Genomic DNA, 20,686 nt, shown 5'->3' on the forward strand with positions numbered 1-20,686 from the left:
AGGGCCCAACGGCCTGGGCTCACTGACCTCTCGCTGGCCCTCGTGGGCTCTCCTCCCCGACCCAGGCTTTGGGAACCCCCAGAGCTCCCTAAACCAGCCCAGCCCACCCAACACACCCCCCAACCACCTGTAGTGCCCTTCACCTGTTGAGACTCTGCTCACATAATGTCACTTTCTTGATGCCTCTCCTGACCCCTGACCTCTGACCTTTCCCTGGATGATGCTTGCAGGTAACACCTCCTCTGGGGCAGACCCTATGGCCCTTGACTTCACATGTCCCCACATCTGTCTGGATGCCGTCCCGGCACCATGCCCAGTGAGCACCTCCCAGGCAGGGACCACTTCTGAGTGACCGGTCTGTGGCACCTGGAGACCCCCATGTGCAGTGTGGATGGAGAGAGAGATGGAGGCAGGCGGCCCTGCCCCTCCCCAGGGAGGCGCTCTTCACATCTCTCTGTGCTGGCTTGTTTGGGGCCGGGAGCCCGACCCAGGCTTGCCAGGGTGGACAGTGGGGGTCACTGCAGAGAATGCCCGCGCCTCCACCCATCAGTGTCCGTGAAGCCCCCCACCCGAGGCGGGGCCAGCCTGTGGCGTGCTTGGCCCACAGGGAGTGGCAGACAGACACTCTTCAGGGTTTGGGGCCAAGGCCCCAGGGGCTGGTGACTTCTATTCTCTTTTGGAAGCAGCCACCATGTGGGCAGCCGGCTACCCTGCTCGAGGGGCATCCCAGCCAACAGCCGGCAGGCACCAAGGCCCTGGACACATGCCTGAGGCCATCCTGGGCCTTCCAGCCAGGCCACCCGCCAAGTGCCACTGCCCAAGGGACCCCAGTTGGCCTGGTGGAGCAGAGACGAGCCATGTCTGCTGAGCCCTGCCCAGACCCCACAGAATCGCCAGAAACAGCCACTAGGGTTTGGGGCGTTTGTTACGCAGCAACGAGTGACATAGGGAAATAAAGATAAGGAGAAGAGAGGGCTCTGCTGGGCCAAGAGCCAGCCGCCTGCCGGGCTCACGGCCACCTTATCCTCAGGACAGATGCTGAGGGTCCTCAGGATTGCGGGCAGACCTCACCCACCGTCCACGCAGTTACTCCTGGGACAAATACCTCCAATGGAAACACTGACGTGTTCGACTCAAAGATTCCCCAGCGGTGAGAAGGAAGAGGGTCTGCACTCAAACGGTCAGCAAGCCGGTCAGAGCTGGGCTGACTCCCTGAGTCAGTGTGTCAGTAACCCCAGGGGCCCGATCCTGCCAGGAGCTCTCACTTCCTGCTCAGTCTCCCAGCAACTCAGATCAGGTATCAGTGTGCCACCCTGTGTGACAAAGACCATGCGGTAGGAGTCCTGTCAAGGACTGAGAGCCCGAAGGCGTCTGGAGGACTTTCACACTGAGAAGGTTCTAGAAGTGTGCAGACAGCACTGGCTTGGCTTGTGTGAGACCTTCAATCAGAAAGTTGGCACAGACAACCGAGCCCCCTGGGATAGTATTTGGCACAGGGTTTCCTAACAGAGCAAAACACCCACTAGTGAGAATTTCATTCTTCTCTGCCCTTATTTTGGGAGAAAGAAGCAAAGTTCGGTGAAACAACTTTCTTCGAAATTAAGTTTTAAGTCTCACCCAACAATTTCACACCCACTGGGAGGAGGAGTGTTTACAAAACAAAACAGAAACCAGTACTGGTGAGGATGTGGAGAGACTGGAACCCCGTGCTCTGCTGGTGGGAGTGTGAAATGGGGCAGCTGCTGTGCAAGCAGGATGGGGGCTCCTCAGAAAATTAAGCAGAGAATTATCACGTGAGCCAGCAATTCCACGTCTGGGTGCAGGCCCCAGAGAAGTGCAGTCAGAGTCTCAGAGACAGTGTCCAGCTACGTTCACAGCAGCACTGCTCACACTTACTGAGTGCCCCTCCAGGGATGGACAGGTCACCAAAACGCGGTCCCGCCACACAATGGAACGTTATCCAGCCTTAAAGGGAAGGACATTCCGACACAGCTACAACATGGACGGACCTGAGGACATTGTGCTGAGTGACATGAGCCAGTCACAGAAGGGCAAATACTGAACGAGTGCACTGACAGGAGGCCCTAGAGGAGTCAGAGCCCCAGGGACAGACAGCAGGACAGGGCTTGTCAGGGGCTGGGGACGGGGGATGGCAGTCAGTATGTAACGGGGACAGAGTTTCCATTTGGGACGATGAGAGAGTTATAGGGATGGGCTGTGGTGATGGCTGCACAACAACGTGAACGTGCTTAATGCCGCTCACTGGACACTTAAAAATGGTTACGATGGTAAATGTGTATATTTTCCTAAGGTAAAACCAAAACAATAAAACAAAACCTCAAGCCCAGCCACCCCCTGGAAGCAGGCTCTGCCCGCCGGCCCAGCCGCGCCTCTCTCTGTGCCACCGCTGCCCACACAGCACGGACCCCGCACTGAGGGCAGGTAAACTCCTCGCAGCCCCTCCCGCTAAATCCCAGGCCCAGGCCCCAACCACGGTGACAAGGACCCCTACACACACACACACACACACTCAAATGCCCCAGGGGCACAGCAGCCAGGAGGGGACCTGACACCGTCCTGAGCCCAGTGGGGGACACTCGGCCGGGTCAGCCACGGCACCGGGCTCCATGCCTGAGTGGCGCTGGTCTCAGTCTTCCTGTCACCCATCGACACCCTGCTCCCTGTGAGGTCCAGCCAAGGCCACTCCTCGGTGACCCCCTCCCTCCCCCACCACTGTGCTGACCCTGCCCCAGGGCCGCGCTGGGCACCCGGGCACAGCCAGCTCCAGGGGAGTCTCCTCAGGGCTGGCCCGGGTCTGACTTTCTCTGCAATTCCCCAGCGCGAGTGAGGGTCCTGTTCCTCAGACCATCTGGAAAATGGCATCCTGCATGACCAGCAACAGAGGCGCCAGGGCACCCCTGGCAGCCTCCCAGGCCAGGTGCGCAGGGCGGTAGCAGGAGGGCACAGGCAGCAGGGCCTGGCAGCTGGCACCGTCCCCAGCCCAGCTTTAGGACATGGAGCTGAGGCGCAGGGCCGGGAGCAGCGGGTGAAGACTCGAACCCAGGCCCTGCTCTTCCCACGGGGCCGGCCGCCTCCCAGGGTCGTGCCAAGGGGAGGCTCAAAGGCTTGGGTGGGGAGGGCACTGCTCATGTTGCATCTCCGCCACCGGGAAAATTCCGTGAACTGCAGCCTGCTCGCCCAGCTCCACCACGGAAGGCGGGGCCCGTGCCGCAGCCCAGTCCGTGCGAGCCCACATGGCCCAGCACAGGGGTCTCTTGCTGGGAGAGCAGGACACAGCTGTCCCACACTGCCCAGGCACCTGGCTACATTCGCACCCGGCACCAGACCCTCCCTAGCCGGAGACCCAACTGTTGGGGTCACTCCTGAGCCACAAGAAGCTGCAAAGCTGGCGGAGGCGGGAGCAGCCTGGGGGGAGGGACTGAGCACACACAAGGTCAGGATCCAGGCTGACCTTTCACCCACATGGCCGAGTGCTCCCGGCCCTCTTAGGGGCACAGTGAGCCCCACAGAGCAGAGAAGAAACTGAGTCTCAGAGAGATTAAGAGACACAGCTAAGGTCTGAGGAACTGGCAGAAAAGTTGTACATTGTCCTGAAATCCTGGGGTGAATGGGACTTCAAGCCCAAGGACATGGAGAGGTGGGATGAGGCTCGCATGCCATCACGTCCAGATGGTCCCACAGGGGGCCACAACGCACATCCCCGAGGCCAGGGGGACACCGTGCCAGCCCCTCGGGCTGCTTCTCTGCCCGGGGGAGAAACAGACTGAAGCGAAATGCCCCAAGGAGGAAGCGTGGAGGCTGCTGAGAGCTGGAAAGTGCCTGAGTTACTTAAGCTGGTCCTGCCCCACTTAACCCCCTGCGGGGCAGGCACTGGGCCAGGCCACCCGGGGTGCGATCCCGGTTCCAACGGATCCAGGCAAGTCAGGGACTGCTCCCTGCCTCAGTTTCCCCACCTGTAAAATGGGGACGGTGCACATACCTTGTAGGGTTGGTGTGAGGACCAACTCGCTAATACCAGTGATAGTTACTAAGTGTGGGACCCTGCAGGGTGGCTCTTGGGGCGGCTACCACCAATAGTCCCATCTCTCCAGGCCCCGGTGGCCCAGCCTGAGCTCCCACCCTGTGCAACGTGGTCTCCCGGTCATCTCCCTGGACACGCGGCACACCCAGAATCATCATGGTATGCCAACGCCATGGGGGCCACAAAGGGATGACGGATTCCCGGCCAGACTCCCACCCCAGAGTAGAGCCTCAGAGCAAGGGGCGAAATGGACCACAGACCATCAGAAACATGACAGGCGGTCAGCGCCCTGGAGGGGAGGCCCAATCTCCTGGATAAACTGAAATGCTCCGCACCGAACGCCCGCAATTCGCACACTCCACTCAATTTGCTGCTGAGAGGAAGCGAGACGGGGCCTTTGCACGGGCCACTCCCCTGCCTGGGACGCCCCACCCATGGGTAGAGCACTAGAACGCCCAGCACGAGGCAGGGGCCCCCAGCAACCCTCGCCTCAGCAAGGGCCCCATCTCCCCACCCGCCCCAGGCTGGCCCTCCCTCTCTGCCCCTTTCAACCACCACATTGATAACAATGCTGGATCCACAGGGCCCTTCTCACCCTCACGGCTGCTCACTCAGCTCACCCTCTCTCAGCTGGACCACATCTGGAACCTTCCCATGGCCCCTCCCTCAATCCCATCTGCACCCTGGGGCCAAAGTTATCACCCTAAACACAGACCTGCTGGTGGCACTCTCCTGCTCAAGCACCTTCAGTGGCTCCCTGCTTCCCCGGGAATGCAGTGCAAGCTCAGGTCCAGCCTCCCAGGCTCTTCGTAACCCGGAACTGCTTCTTCCTTCTGCAGCCCCACCTCACAGGATCACCCGTCCAGGCTTGACACACATCTGGAGCACCTTTTCTCTTCTCCCCACCTCTCCCCAACCCTGTGATAGCTGGGCTAACTCCTATTCACCCTGCAGAGGCCCCCCTCAGGCTCATCTCCAGAGAGCCTCCCCAACGCCCCTGGGCTGGAGTCTGTGCCCCCCGCCCGCCCCTCACACACCCCCCCAGTGGGCTGTATGTCTCGCATCCGTCGCACACAGGCTCTGCGGCTGCCCGGCCCAGCCATGTGCTCCCTGCTCTGACCCCTGCACCCAGTGCCTAGCACAGAGAGGCCACTGAACACATTCCCTCCTCCCCCCCAGTTCCTGGGGTCAGAGGCCAGTGCTTCAGCCAGCTCTGTCGAGACCGCCCAGCATTTGGACCACAAAGTCCAAAAGAGCCTCTGGAGGGCTTGTCAGAGCTGGACAGAGGCAGCGTTTTAAACACACAGCAAGAAAGTCTCTCCTGGTCTGGGCTTCGTCCTCGGCTCATTTCAAGACGCTCACTGTGCCCCAGGAGGCTGCAGGAATGCCTGGAGGGATGGACTGGACCCAGAGGAGACGGAGGAGCAGCCAGCAGACGGCTGGGCACAGGGACAAGGGCAGAGCGTTTCCGAGGGTCACCGTTCACCACGCGCCTCTGCCACAGACTCAGGGACCAGCCCCGGGCCTCGGTCTCCGCCACCTGCCACGTTCCCCAGCATCCAAGGACCCTGATCCTTTGTGAATGCAGCCAGGGCTCAGGGATGTGGAAATGCCCTCGACGTGCCCTTGACAGGAGGACCCGCCAATGCCGGGGACCGAGACTTCCTTTGTGCCTCCTCCTCCTGGAAACTCCTACTCATCCTTAGGCACAGCCCAAATGCCCTCCCTCCACCCCCCCACCCCCAAAGCCTTCCTTTCCCAGGCTCTGGGCTCCAGGAGGACCCCCCCCCCCACCTGGACAGTCCCTGAATCTCTGGGCCACCCCACCGTCTGTCCCTGCACGCAGGTCCAGGTCTCGTGTGTGCAGTGCCTACGCCCTGCAGCCCTAAACACACAGCGGGCCATGACAAACCCAGAGAGAGGGAGTCAGGCCACAATGGGGGACCTCAGGCTTCTGGCCACCAAGCCCACCCCCAGAATGAACCTGAACAGGCCGCTGTCCACGTGGAGGCCACAGAAAGCAAACATCCACCGTGAGGTACCCAGAGCTGCACGGAGCCCCCGCGCACCTGGCCAGGTCCTGAGAGGTCTCAGCCACACACCCCCAGTCATACCTTCCCGGATGCCTCTCCCATGCCTGCCAGGGCCTGCCGCCCCCTTCACACCCTCCAGGGCACATTCCTGCCACCCAGTCACACCGGACGTCTCAGATGGGCCAAGGAGACCAGGGTCGCTGTCTGCTGCTCTCTTGAGACTTGTCTGGGACTGAGGGCCAAGGAGCTGTGGTTCTTGGGGCCCTGGGGCCAGGCTGGGACCTGTACCAGGGGACGGAGAGGATATCAATTCCCTACACCCGAGACCTTCCAGGGCCTTCCAATGACTCTGGCCAGCTCTCTGTCCTCCAGACTAAAGGTGCCCAGGGCCCACAGACACATCACGGTCCAAATTCTGGAACCTTCACAGTCCAGGTGACCCCTGCCATGGGCTGGATGGTGGCCCCCAAAAGATGTGTTCCCATCCTGGAACCCATGACTGTGACCTTGTTTGAAAAAAGGGTCTCTGCAGATGTGAACAAGCGAAGGATTTCGAGATGAGCTCATCCTGGACTATGGGGTGGCCCAAAACCAACGCCTGGTGACCTATCGGGACGGAGAAAAGACAGGGAGAATGTCATCTGAAGACAGAGGAGAGACGAGAGCGATGGGGCCAAGAGCCCAGGGACTCCTGGAGCCCCCAGGAGCCAGGAACGGCAGGAGGGACCCTCCCCAGAGGCCCCAGAGCCTCTGGTGGCCCAGCCTACACACACCGGGACTCTGGACAGAAATGGGAAGGATTCGTGTGCCTCGTTCTAAGGCTCCAGTTGGTGGGGATTCGCTGCGGCAGCCCCAGGACACTGACCCCCACTCCTCCCTGGACCTAAACCACCCGCCCTCCACCCAGGTCCTGAGTGGTCTGGTGGTCTGACCACATGAGCAGGGGGCCCGTCCCTCTGCGACGCAGCGCTGCATGAGGACGTCCTCGCTCGGCTGAGGCGGTCTCCCGTGACAGTCTAAAACCAGCCTAAATCAGTGGAGCAGGGGCAAGCTTGTCACTGGAGAACAGAGCTTGGTGGGCCCCACGGGAGGGCAGAGGGACGGGATGGGCTGGCCCAGCCACTCGCTCCCCTCCAGTGTTCTCCCGCCGTCGGCCAGTGGCGCAGGATGGGAGACTGAGAATCCCAAGAGTGTCTGCGCTCTGGGGTCAGCGTCCCACTGGGGGACGGAACAGGCCCGGCTTGAGCGCTGAGGGTGGAGGCAGGTCTGCCGGACCAGCCGGGGCTGCGCACAGAAGTCATTCGAGGCCTCGCACAGAAGCCCCAGGAGACCCTGTACCAGCTCACTCTGGTTTTTAGGCAACCCAGGGAAAATACAACAGCGCGAGGTCCAGCCTCCGCTCTCGCAGGAGCCACTGCTGGACGCCCGGATGTTTACAAGCCGACAAGAAGCCCACCCACACCGTGAGTCCGGAGTTCAAACTCTGAGACCTGAGAGGAAAATACCCAGTGGGCCCTATGACATTAGATCCACCAAATAGCACGGGTCTCCAAGGAAATGGTCCTCCCGCCCCCAACACCGTGGGGCGCACGCCAGCGCAGCCCCCGGCAGTCTGCCACAAAGGATCCTGTCTGAGCATCAGCGCCAGGAAGGCCTGAGCCCGGGAGTTCCACCGTCCTGGGGGCGAGCAGGGAGCGGCAAGCATGCAGGCCTCCCTCCACCAGGGCGCCCCACAGCGAGGGGATCTCGGGAGCGGAGGGCTGCCACGTGCCGGGACAGCCCACTGTGGCGTGTGGCACCCAACCACCCAGGCAAGGGAGAGAATAAAGCTGGGTGAGGGTCCCCCACACCTCTCTTTGTTCTGGACCCCCAAGTGCCACGACCTCTAATGGGCCAAAGACAAGGGAGTCCGAGGGCTCGTCCAGCAGTCTCTGACCGCGGGCCCAGCCGGCCCCACCACACCAGCCCAGAGCAGCGGTCCAACAGCTGTGCTCGCCTCCCACTCAGAACCCCAGGGGAGGGAAAGGCACAGGCCTGGCCGCAGTTGAGGCCCTTCAGACTCTGGCTGTGGCCACCCCACTGGCTCCAGAGGCAGCTGCCCCACAAATCCACCTGCACCTCTGCTCATCACCCCCTCCTGCCTCCTTTTGCATCTCCAAATTCATAACATCCCCCAAGCCCACAACCCAGCGAGCATTGTAATATGCAGCTGCTGCAGATGTCCAGCTGCCTCGAGCAGGAACTGGACCCTCGCCTGCTCGTTCATGTCTTCATCAAGCATCTTTGTAGTCTGTGTCTCATCTCCTCACAGGCTGCCCCCACAGGGCTGGCTCCTGCCACAAGACCCACTGGGTTTGTTCCCAGTGCCTGGCACAGCCGATGGAACATGGGCCCAATCAGCCTGTTCCACCCCATCTGCCCCTTGCCAGGTGGCCAGCATCCAGCATGACCACGTCCTCACATGCATTCCTTCTGCCCAGAGAATCCAGGGATGACCCAAGCCCAGGAGCCCAGCAGACCCCTATCCAACCTGGCCAGACTGAAAGCCTGTGGCAGGCCCTGAGCCACGAGAGCGCAGGTCAGGGGATCAATGCCCATAATGGTGGGGGGCAGGCAGAGTGAGGTCGCCAGCAGCTCAGAGCCTCCATCCTCACCTTCGCCCCAGGGAGGGGGTGACGATCCTTGTCTGACGGGGGTCCCAGGCTGAACAGGGATGGGGTGCACAACACTGGGCCCAGCGCACGGCTCCCACCCGGGGCCCACCCTCCAACCCAGCACACTGCCTGTGCTTACTGCGGCTGCATGCCCGGTCACCAGGAGGCCACTCGGCCCCACCGCGAGCCCTGGGCAGCCAGCACAGACAGACGTGCTCCTCTGGAGAGAGGATGAAGGGGCTTCGTGCTCCGCCCCCACCAGTGACTGCAGGTCCATATAGGGGCCCAGACGCGTGCACACCTCCTACTCAGCGAACTGTGGGCAGTGAACATTGGAATAACCCCCATCCCCAGTGGCCCCAAACTCCCGGTGGGAGGGGCAAGGGTGCGCTGCTCCGGCCAGGCCTCCGAGCCTGGAGGCCAGCTCGCTGGCGGCTTCTCCACACTCACTCCAGTTTCTGCACTCACCTCGCCTAGGACATCACTGCAGCCCTCGGGGACGCCCTGCCCTCAGAGCTTGGGCAGGGCCCCCATCTGTGACACCCGGGCAGCTCCTCCTGCCCCACCATGCCCCTGGCTGTGGGGGCTCACAGATGGTGGGAGCTGGTCTGTCCACAGGGAATCCTTGGTCCACAAATGTGTTTCTCAGTAAGTCCTTGATAAGTTTATTCTTTTTTTTCCCGTTAAATGCAAACATGAGCAGCTCTGACGTTCTGTGACCTCAGACTCAGAGCCATGAGCTGTGACGTGAAGGCCTCGCTCCGGAGATGCTGAGCGCCTCCTGTGGGGGCTTCGTGCCCCTCCCTCCACCCGGAAGAGCAGGGGCAGCTGAGGGTCTGGATTCGGCGCTAAGCACCGGATCTTTGGGAGACAGAACCTAGCCGGGTTTCAGAGACGCCGGCAAAGCGAGCCTGCGAGGGGTGGGCTGGCTCCAAGCCAAGGTTTGCAGGGAAAGCCGAGAGCCCTGGAGCTGCCTGGGGTCTGGGGTCCCCACAGCCAGCATACTTACAGTACCCACACCTGGTCCCGCCCTCAAAGATGAATCCGTTTGGCACGGCCCCGTAGCGCCGGAGGTCAGACAGCTTCCACTGCCCCGTGACGGCCGGAGGGACGTCCCTGGCCACGACGAGGATGTCATTGCAGAGGTGGAGAGTGGCAGGGCCGCTTTCCAGCTTGGTGCCTGGAGCCACCGTCACGTGGAACCTGTGCACTAGGGGCCGGGCAGAGGCGAGAGGGCATCACCGGGGGGTGGAGGAAGGAGGGGAGGAGCACCCCAGGCGTCAGCTCCCTCAGGCAGGGCAGCCCTGCACCACGGCCCTGCCCTCGGCAGCGGCTCCCAGAGCGGTGTCCAGCCCTGGGGTGGCTTTACCCACCTCCCCTACCCTTCGGGACCACTTTGTTCATGGGTGCGGGGGGCAAGTCCTCAGAGGGGCTGCCCTGACCACCCTTCCCATCCCTGCCCCAGGAGCTGGCCTCGGCGAGCTCTTCACACGGGACGGCTGACAATACCCTTTGTCGGGATCCCTGTTCACAGAGCACCTCCCCTCAGGAAACACCCCACCATGGGCAGCTGGCATCGTCCCATTTCATAGATGGGGAAACTGAGGCTCAGGGAGGCCCAGCCTCCGGTCAGTTCACAGAAAGTCTAGGATCTGCCTTACAGCCCAACCTGGCCACAAGGACACTCAAGAAACCGCGGACCCTCCACTCTCCAGCTAGGGGCTCTCCCTGGCGCTGAGCACGACAAACGGCTCCCCGCGATCTCGTCCACCTCCTCCACTTGGCCCTCCAGCCCTGACGCTGCTCCGAGGAGGACAGAGGAGCTCTGCTCACCCCAAATGGCGCCTCTCGGAGGGGGTGGGTGCAGCGTGCAGTACGGCCCGGCAGACAGTGGCTCGCCCGCCTCAGCCGCCACCTGGTCTCCAGCCCTGAGGCAGCAGGCCATCCCACCCGTCTCCTCCTCCCTACTGAGCCCCACCCCGAGGTCCTGCAGTGGGGGTGTCGAGGGGCTACTGGGCAGGGACATCAGGCGCACCTGGTCCCACGTGGCTGGGCGTCAGCGAACCCATCATGACGTCCTCATCGTGATTTCTATAAAGGCGCCATGAAAGTGTGCCAGCTGCATCTGTGCAAGAACTGCCACCCCGTAGGAGCAGAGGGAGCTGTGCCACCGAATCGGGCTGAACCGGCGGGAGCCCCCAACTGGGGAACCTTCTGGAAAGGTGTGGCTCTTCCTTCCGGCCCCTGCGCCCTCTCACTGAGCCGTCCACCCGCCCCCTGCACGAAGCGCTGGTCTGGGGGCTCCTGGAGGTGGGAGGGGCTGCTGCCCGGCAGGGCTGGGGCGGGGCGAGCGAGGCCCTCACCTCGGACCCAAAACACTCCTCGGCCCAGATCAATGATACTTGAATGATTATTTAAACAAAGAAAAATTGATGCAAAACTCCATGATGAACCAAATCTCAAATGTTTACAACAAAGACAAGGCCGGCCAGGGTCCTGGGGTCGAGTGAGGTGCACGTGCGGGCTCAGAGCTGGTCTTTATTTTAAATGGATTTTGAGTTTTTTAATTACTGTATTAAGCTATCACTGATGCTGACGGCTGTGTGTTCTGGCGTCCGAGGCGAGTCCGGGCCTGCGGCTTCACTGCTGTCCGCAGGGTCGGCCCCCACCATTCTGCTGCTGGGGGCTCAGTCCCGTCCTGGCGCAACCAGGGCCGCCCGCCTCTGCTCGCACGGCCGGGAGTGGGCAGCTGCCACCCCGTCTGCCCACCGGCCGCCCTGCAGGGCCGTGAGGGCCCGCCCTGTTTTCCTCCCTCCCCTCCTTGGCCTTGTCACCCTGGGACGGTGACACTGTGACGTCCCTCCTCGCACCCCAAGCACAGAGCAGGGTGGAGGAGGTACTCAGATACTGCTGCACGTGCCCTGGAGTCACGTCCTGGCCTCTGCAGCCCGTGGGTGCGGGCCCCACGGGACACTTAAGGGTGGAGCTGTCCCCTCGGATCCCCGAGCCCTGGCGTCACTCACCCTCGCCAAGTGCGTAGCGGATCCGGGCGTCCCAGGCACACATGGCTTCCCGGCTGTCGAAGCCCAGCATGACGGCCTGCGACAGGCAGATGATGGCGAGCGTGTGGGCCAGGCCCTCGTAGGGCAGGCCGGGCTCCAGGCCACAGATGTCCTCCAGCGTCAGGCTGCTGCGCTCCCGGAGGCCCTTGGCTCGCTCCGACTTGTCCTTGTAGGCCAGCATCAGCAGGCAGTCTGCGGAGGTCACGGGACAGACAGGAGGCATGAGGGGCCATCAGGGGCGCGAGGCCAGCACAGCTGGCACCCCCGAGTCCCCAGCATGCCCCAGACTCAGAGAGTCCTCGGTCAAGGTGTGACCCCAAGCAAGCCCCCCAGCCACTCTGAGCCTCCGTTCCCTCACGTACAAAATTGCATCCCCACCCCACATAGCCTGCAGGCCACACGGGCACAAGTGGGCCCGCAACACCTCGTGGCCCACCCACCCGTCCGACTCGGACCCCCAAGGCTGGGTCCGGGCCCCGCCGGCACATCCACCCTGCCCCGGACGCTAGGCTCCTGCGGGCTCCTGGGGGCTGCAGGAGCTGTGGTGGCCCAGGGGACGGGCATAGAGCCTGCGGGGCACTCGGACCTTCAGCCTGTGCCCCTTCCTGCCACAGCAGACCCACCTCGCCTCCTGGACTCCAGCCCCGGGAGGGGCAGGCACTGGGCCCCGGGTCCCACTGCCAGACCCCACCCAAGCCCACCCCCGAGGCCCCGAGCAGCAGTCTCCTCCCGGCTGCAGGGGATGTGCCCGAGGCTGGCCCCCTCAGGCCTCTGTCCTCAAGACCCCCCCTTCCTCGCCTCATTGTAACTGCCGTCCTGTTACTCCAACGGCACAGCGGACCCCGGGCCCAGCTGCCCTCGGCGCAGGGATGCGGTTCCAGACGCCGCCCGCCACCGGCCCGTCTGCCGTGTCTGAGGGGCGTGTGGGGTACGGGCCTGGCGTGAACACCTCGGGGTGAGACCACTGCACCCCACCTGACAGCCCGAGAATTGGGTGCCCCTGCCCTGTGCAGAGAGGGAAGGGGGGCAGCAACGTGTCCCCTCTAATCCTCAGAAAAGCAGGCCCCACAAACCAGGCGAGGACCAGGCCCAGGTGACCTGACTCAGGCAGGTCCTGGCCCACTGGAGATGGCGCATCCCCCCGCCAGGCCCGGACGCACAGCAGGGCCCGGGCGAGAGCAGCCCGGCACCCCCGAGGACCCGAGGCCACCCCTCCCTCCCTGCAGATGAGGCTGCACTCGGCCGACTCCTTCGGAACTCACTGCCGGCCAGAGAGGAATGTCATCCAGGCGGCATAAGGTCATGTGCCATTATGGAAACGTCCCCACATGTGCCACCAGAGGCCCCAGAGGTGAGAACTTCAGGAGGCAGTGAGCACAGAAAGACTCGCAGTAAAGAGCCTCGTGCACGTGATAGGAGAGAAGCCACGAGCACAGAGGGCAGTGACAGAAGGGAGCGCAGCGAGACGGCCGCACCACCCACACCCCCAGACACACCGACCATGTCCTGCCGCCCCCTCCCCACAGCAGGCTCCGCGTCCCTCGCGGTGGTTTTTCTACCCAGTTGTCTATCTCTTGTCACTCTGCTGTCTGTCCCCTACAACCGCCCCACACATGCACACAAAGGTGAGCTCTTGAAGGCAGGCCCACTCCTGCTTGTGCAGTGACAGCCCCATCGCCTGGCACAGAGGAGGGTAGGGATGTGCTGTCAAATGAAAGACCATCGCTTTAGGTGAGGCCTGACCGGAAGAGCAGAACCAGACTATCACCTCCTTTGTTCTAGGCGTTATGCTCCCAGTAATATAGCCAAGAGCGGGGTCAAAAAAAACCTATCTGTAGAGAACCAGATGGTAATTGTTTTTGGCTTTGTGGACCATACAGTCTCTGTCACAACTATTTGACTTAACGACACATAAGTGAACGGTTGTGTTCCAGTAAAACTTTATCACAGATAGAAGCAGGGGGCCAGTTTTGACTCAGGGGTGCAGTCTGTCGACTCCTGGGCTAGAGTCGAATTTTCTACAACGGCCAGTGCGTCACCCTGCGGCTCCTCACACTCTCCTGGTGCCTCCTGCCGCCGAGCAGTTCTCCCCACCCTGGATGTCTATGTCAGCAAGACTGGTCTCAGGGGCCCGTGCGCCAAGAGCCGACATTTGTCCCTGAGACCCTTTCCCCCCGGCCCGTCCAGTCTTTTTGGATCCCGGCTGTGTCTGAAACGCAGCCATATCCTACTCCTGAAGATCCGGGTCCACGAGCGCCCTCGCGCATCTGTAGTGGGCTGGATGGGGGCCCCCAAAAGGTAGGAGCACATCTGACCCCTGGAACCTGCCAATATGACCTTCTTTAGAAAAAGGTCTTTGCAGATATAATCAAGTTAGGATCTCGAGATGAGCCCCTCCAGGATTAGAGTGGGCCGAAATCCAATGACCGTGACCTAAGAGGAGTGGAGGAGCCACGTGAAGACAGTGACGGCTGGTGCGCCACAAGCCCAGGAGCACCTGGACCCGCCGGGCGAGAGTGGGAGGCGGGAAGGGGCCCCCGAGCTCCTCCAGCAGGAGCCGGCCAGCCCGCACCCGGACTTTGGGCGGCTGACCTCCAGGACTGAGAGAGAAGAGCCTGCTGTCTTAGGAGCCCCCAGGTTGGTGGCGATTTGTTACGGCCGCCCCAGGAAACGAAGACACCCCAGGTCACGGGTCCTGTTTTCACACGTGAGCAACGCAGGTGAGAGGCAGCTGTGTGGCCTACTCCGAGGGAGCTGACCGCCTCCCTGCCCACCCACGGCCACGAGCCTCATGGCCCCTTGGCCCCATGCCCCAGCCACGGCCCCGCCCTGTCCCTGCCCCAGCCCCTCTGGCCACAGATGGACCCTATCTTTAAATCCCCTCCTGGGGGGAGGGCCAGGCAGCGCCAGGTGAGGAGAAGGGCAATTCTCGGCCTGGGGCCAGAGACAAAGCAGGAGCAGGGGAGACAGTGCCAGCGCCCCCAGGGTGTGACACGGCCAGCCCTGCCAGAGGGACGCCGAGCCTGCATGCCACCACGTGAAGGCCAGCGAGCCTGGTCCCTGGGACGGGTCCCCTGGTCAGGGCGGAGGAAGCCCCGCTGGCCTTCTCGCCCAGCATGCCGGCTGCCCCACACACGGCCTCGGGCGGGCTCCTCTCCAGGCCAGGCGGCCCTGAGGACCCCGAGGAACGCACTGGCCCCCCTTGCAGCAGCAGCAGCAGCCTGTGTTGCAAGCCTGGGGCTGAAGGGGGCCATGGGGCTGCAGCCTGCGGGGACCGGGGACCAGGGACCGCCCTGGCCCGGGGCAGGAGACGAGCACCCACAGGCCAGGGCGGGTGGGGGGGCCACAGTGGAAGGGGGTGGAGGGAGGGAGGGAAAGATGTGGCAATGACAAAAGGTGCCAAAGATGTAAACCACGGCAGGGGACCGACGGGGTGCATGCACTCTCACACTCACACACTCACGCATGCTCACAGGCTGGCATGCACTCACAGATGCACACATACAGACACCCACACACCCGCTCACGAATGCGTGCATGCTCACACATGCATGCACACATATGCATTCTGCATGCTCGTTCTTACACACACACCCACACACACACTCCACATCATCCCCACGGCCACTTCGTGTGCAGGGGCTGACCCGGTTCAAACCCCACATTGGTGACTGGGGACTGTTCCTCAGCTCCTGGAGCCTCTGCTTTCCATCTGAGAAATGGGTACCCCCCAGCCCCCGCAGAGCCGAAGCGCTAACAGAGCCCGGCCTGGCCCGGCGAGGCTCTCAGCAAGTGCCACCCCTGCCAGCGAGCACAGAGCAGGACGAGCAGGGGAGCTCGGCCAGGGCCTGGGCCAGTCCCATGTCATCATCAGACAGAGAAGGACTGGGTTTGGCCGTAGAGGACCCGCCCCCTGGACTCAGCGGGCCCTGCCTCCAGCAACTGCCACCTGTAGTGAGCAGGGCCGGGGGGCCGAGCTGGGGGAGGCCAGTGCCCCATGGGCACCTCGGACCCCGCACAAGAGGCCTGACACTGACAGAACCCCACGCCGGGACCCCCAGAGCCCACCACGCCTCTCGCTCTGCCCACAGCCAGTCCGCTTCCCTGCAGCCCTCAGCCCAGTTCACTCTGCTCGGGAACAGCAGGGACCCAAGGGACTGAGCCGGGTCCCTCAGAGCTGACACCCAAGAGGAGAGGCACTGAAGAGGCAGATGGAGGAGAAACTGCCAGGAAGCACTCAGGGGATGGGAACAGGCACTGATGACAGCAGCTGTCGGGGACCTAAGCTGGGGTCAGAGACTCTCCCCAAGGAGACAACAGAACCACTCCTGAGTGATATAAGGAGCCAGCCCAACAGCCCCACAGGGAATAGCACTGTGCTAGAGGGAACAGCCAGTGCAAAGGCCCAGAGGCAGGGACCCAAAGGGCCAGCCGGCATGAGGGGAGGGGAAGAGTGGTCCAAGGTGTCAGTGGGGTCCGGCCAGGTGGGCCTGGTGAGCGCACCTGATCCTCATCCCAGTGCACCAGGGAGCCCCGAGGGCTCTCAGCAAAGAGGGCTCTGCCTGGCTGCATGTGGAGAACAGACACAGGGTAACAGCAGAGGCCTCCAGGCTCCTGCGGCTGTTCTGGTGGGAGGTGCTGCTGGCCTAGGCAGAGAGGAAACAGGGGCTGCTCCACAGGAATGCAGTGACAGCCAGAGGAGGCCCTCTCTCTGCCTGAGGCGGTACTGACTCACAGGACCTCCTGGCGGGCGGGATGCGGGGATGGGGAGCCGTGAGGGCGATGCTGGGTGCAGGAGGGGGAAGGGAGGCCTGGGGAGGTGGCTGCCGGCGGGCGGCGGGGGAGCTAGGTGGGGTTCTGTCCAGGACACGTGAGCCGGAGAGGCCCATGAGATGCCGGGCGGCGCACGCAGGCAGCTGGACACGCGCGTCTGGAGTAAAAATAACCGGGGAGTCATGAGCACTCGAGGCGATCACAGCCGGGGGCTGGGCTGCAGGGAGGGCCGGCCGGGCAGAGGCAAACCTCCGGCCTCGGCCTCGGCAGAGGGGAAGCCACAGAGGATGGAGAGCCAGGGAGACGAGGCCGACACCCACGCGGACACAGCTGGAGGCCTGGGACGGAGGCCCGACAGGGACTGGATTTGGCCCTCAGAGGTCATGGTGACCTTGAGCCAGCGCCTTCAGCAGAGCAGTGTGGCAGGAGCCCTAGGGGACCCTGCTGAGGGGGCAGCGGCCTGGGAATGGGGACTGCTGACCAGGCCAGCTTGATGGTGCCTCAGGTGAAAGGCAGGAGGGGCCCCTCTGACCCTGGCCCAGGCCTGTTGGTGATGCCACCAGGAAGGAAGCGGGTTCGTAGGGTGGGCCTGGGGCCCGTGGAGGGCTGTGCTGGCTCACACAGACGGCGCCCCCAGAGCACAGGCCAGCAGAAGCAGACGGGCCCGACAGGTCCAGGGTCAGCCCTCCCACCCACCATCTGTCTGCCCTCCGCGGGGACCATCACAAGAGCCCGACTAGGACTGTCAGCGTCACACAGTCTGTGCCAGTGGAGCCAAGATCTGAGCCCGGCGCTCCGATTCCCAGTCCTGACCCGGGGCTGCGGGGAGCCCTGGCTGTCTTCCGTGAGGTCTCCATGCGGACAGGAGGCTGAGGCCAAGCCCAGACCCTGCCTTCCAGGGCTCAGTGCCAGGACTGAGGGCGGGGACCCAGTGAGGCTGAACCAACACCCCACCGTCAGTAGCAAGAGCAGGTCTCAAGGGGACCCAGCCCAGAGAAGGGACACAGACACGAATTCTCCAGCCAGGCCAGAGGTCGAGGCCCCAAGGGACATGTCCCACTGAAGCATTACTCCTGTTTGTGAAGATTCGTCACTTCGTCTAATAAAAGCAAAGCTTTTTCTTTCTCTCAGTAACGAAACTTCATTGTCAGAAGAAATGCTCCTGGTTAAGAAAAGTGCCAACGGGAGAAAGAGCCCAGAGCGGAGGGTGTCCTCTGGCCCTGCCCCGGGCTGGGGGTACCTCTCAACTGCCCCTGAGGCCCTCCTGGAAGGAAAGGACCGTCTTTAAAGATAAGAGTCCTGGATTTTTATGACGAGAAGGCGGGCTGGCCCATGCTCTCTCCTTCACAGGCCCCCCCCTTTGCCACATGCAGGATTTGGGGGGGTCCTAGCTGTGGTGTCCTCCAGGATGCCAACCTGCCCCCTACACCTGAGGCCCCCTGGGAGCCGGTGTCCAGGACAAGGGCAGGTGAGGCGGGGGCCAAGGCAGGCCCACCCCAACGCACTCCAGAGAGGGGGCCACATGGGCCCAGAGCCAGGGATGGGAGGGCGGGGGGGGGTCAGGAACGCTGACCTGAGGGGAGGGTGGACCAATGGCAGCGCAGCGTCAGCACTGGGCACCAGCAAGGCCGCTGAGAGCAGGCCAGCGTGGCAGGGGGCTCAGCTTGGAGCCCTGCCTGGCCAGCATCTGTAAGAGCATGATGGCAGTCCTCATGCGATGTGAGAATGAAGCGGGCCGCCGCGGTGACCGGCACCGACAGTGGGTGTTCTGAGACACTGAGTACGACATGAGATGATGGGTGCGGCTCAGAGTGGACCTCAGCCCAGAGGGGGGTGCCCTCCACCGCCCTCCATGCCCTCCCACCCTGTCCCCAGCCTCTGCAGCCCTGCGCACGTGGGGCCCCACCTAGAATGTCCTCCCTTCTCCTCCATCAGCTCCCCTTGAATGTGGCCAGCGCCCCTGGCCTGGGAGCTCGACCCTCCCGGACCGTGGCGCTCCACCACCACGGCCGCTTTCTCCGCTGCTCCTGGGCATAGGGTAAAACCCAGGAAAAGCTCGATGACCACCAAGTCCGCTACAGACTCAGCCTCTGGGGTGCTGGGGACCCGTTGCCAACCCCCCTGCAGTGCAGAAGGGCCCTTCCTCCACGGTGTTCTCCACGGCCGGGCTGGCAGCGCACCTACCAGGGATCTGATACGCAGATACAATCCACCACCTGGGGCTGCAAATCACCCCCACGTGCACACAGACAAAGACCACCCCCAGGGCTGCTCCTCAGGATGGGCACCCCTCCCAGGAGCCTCTCTGGGGGCCTGCACAGCCCGGCTCACCACTGTCTCACCAAGCCACACCCGACCCCAGCCAGCCCCGCCTCCAGCCACAGGTGGCCAAAGCCTCTCCCGATCCCTGTGGCCCCTGCCCCCGCCCTCCTCCTGGCCAGTGCCTCCCCACTCCCTGCCTGCTAGGGGCCCCTCTGTCTCCCCAGCCCCTACCCCTCCTCCACCAGGACCCCTGGAGTTCCCCAGGACAAGGACCCCATGGCACCAGGCACTGGTCTGGACAGGAAAGACAGACTGGATGAATGAACCGGGCACGGAGCCCAGGCCCCCTCGGAGGAGAAGCTGAGGCGAGCAAGGAGTGTGTCGCAGCCAAAAGGAGGCCCTCGCGCTGCAACCATGAGGTGCCCAGAGCAGGCTCAGCAGAAGGGACAGAGGAGGGGCCCCAGGCGCAGAAGAAGGAGGACGCCCCCCCCAGCCCTCCCTGGGAAACGACACACCCCAGGCGTCCCGGAAGACGCTCTGGCAGCCCCGCACGTGTGAGGCAGCGTGCATGCACACCCCCAGCATCCCACACAGACCCCTGGGGCCTGGGCCGGCTCCAGGGCACCTGTCTCAGAAACAGCTGCAGCCGCACAGCTCGAGTCTCCCAACCGCGCCTGAATCCTTGCTGAGGCTGAAGATGCCCAACTTCGGGGCTGGCCGACCCCGCTGGGGGCGCTGGGTGGCGGGGAGAGCTGGGGTGGCGCCACCGTCTCCTCCCGAGAGCTGCTCCCCCACAGCGGGGATTTTACTTTCTCAGACACAGAAGCAGCATTCTGCTCCCACCTGGCAGCCCAGCCTCTGCTCCACCTGGGGAAGGTGGACGGGCCGCCCGGGGTCCGCACCGCCATGCGCATTCGGCTCCAGCGACGCAACTCAAACCCGGAGGCGCACAGAAGCATAAGTTTCGGGGGTGCTCCCTGCTGCGTGATGGGGGAGGGGCGAGAGCAGGCTCCGCCGCCCCCCCGCCAGCCCCTCCGGGCCTCAGTCAGCCCTTCTGGAAAGGGGGTCCTCGCCGGCGGGAGGGTCCCGGCGCCCCGGCGCCCGCGGCCGGAGCAGGCCGAGGCCGGGGCGCTCTCCGGTTACAGCCCGCGCCGCCGGCTATTTCGGGCGAGCTGGCTGCGCCCCGGCCGGCCGCGCTGGAGGCCGCCGCGCCCGCCCCTCCGCGCCCCGCGCCCGCGCCCGCTCACCTGCCACCGGCGACGGCTTGCGCAGCACCAGCCACCTACTCTTCCACTGCGGGGACAGAGGGAGCGTGAGCGGCCGCCCGCGCCCCGCGCCCGCCCCGCGCCCGCCGCGCGCCCCCACCTTCTTGCCGTCCCGCAGCTTGACCTGGCCCTCCACCAGCGCCGCCTCGGTCATCTTCTGTCATGGTTCCCGCGGCGCCCGCCGCGCCTCGCCCCGCCGCCCCGCGGCCGCACAGCCCAGGGTCACTTTCAAAATAGCTCTGCGAGGGCCCTGGGCTGGGCCGGCGAGGGCGGGCCGGCGGGCGGGGCGGCGGGCGGGGCGCACGGGGCTCCCCGGGCCGCCTGGGGCGTCCCCGCCGAGGTGCGCGCACGGCCACCCGCGGCCCCTCCGCCCCAGCGCCCCTCTGCCCCCTGCGCGGCCCGGCCCGGGCAATGGGCAGGCGGGGCACCTGAGGCCACCGGGGGCCCCCGTCCAGAACGAGGCTCAGTCTGGGGCTCCGACATTGCTCACCCCGGGGGCCGGGAGATGCTTCTCTTCCAAAAGCAAAGAAAACAGCCCAACAAAAAAGGGACACTCCTGCGTCCACATTTCCCAATTTTAAAGTTTGTCTTCAAC

At 63.8% G+C, this 20,686-nt stretch overlaps 1 protein-coding gene across 6 annotated transcripts in view; it reads right to left on the bottom strand.

Annotated features, from left to right (window-relative positions):
• DOK7 (docking protein 7) overlaps nt 1-20,448 on the bottom strand; it is a 37,391-nt gene extending 16,943 nt beyond the window's left edge. The window contains exons 1-4 of one of the 6 annotated variants that reach the window (XM_044767909.2): nt 20,216-20,361; nt 20,074-20,119; nt 11,753-11,983; nt 9,739-9,939 (exon numbers count right to left, since the gene is read on the bottom strand). In XM_044767909.2, the coding sequence (XP_044623844.1) occupies nt 9,739-9,939; nt 11,753-11,983; nt 20,074-20,119; nt 20,216-20,245 (508 nt within the window). In that variant the 5' untranslated portion in view covers nt 20,246-20,361. Of the gene's footprint in view, nt 1-9,738; nt 9,940-11,752; nt 11,984-19,669; nt 19,801-20,073; nt 20,120-20,191 lie in introns of those variants that run through there. The other 5 variants (XM_044767908.2, XM_070506335.1, XM_044767911.2 and 2 more) reach the window with 5 other exon arrangements.
• Between the last annotated feature and the right edge of the window lie 238 nt (nt 20,449-20,686).

This window comes from Equus asinus, chromosome 3 (genome assembly GCF_041296235.1).
Source record: "Equus asinus isolate D_3611 breed Donkey chromosome 3, EquAss-T2T_v2, whole genome shotgun sequence".
Lineage (NCBI taxonomy): Eukaryota > Metazoa > Chordata > Mammalia > Perissodactyla > Equidae > Equus > Equus asinus.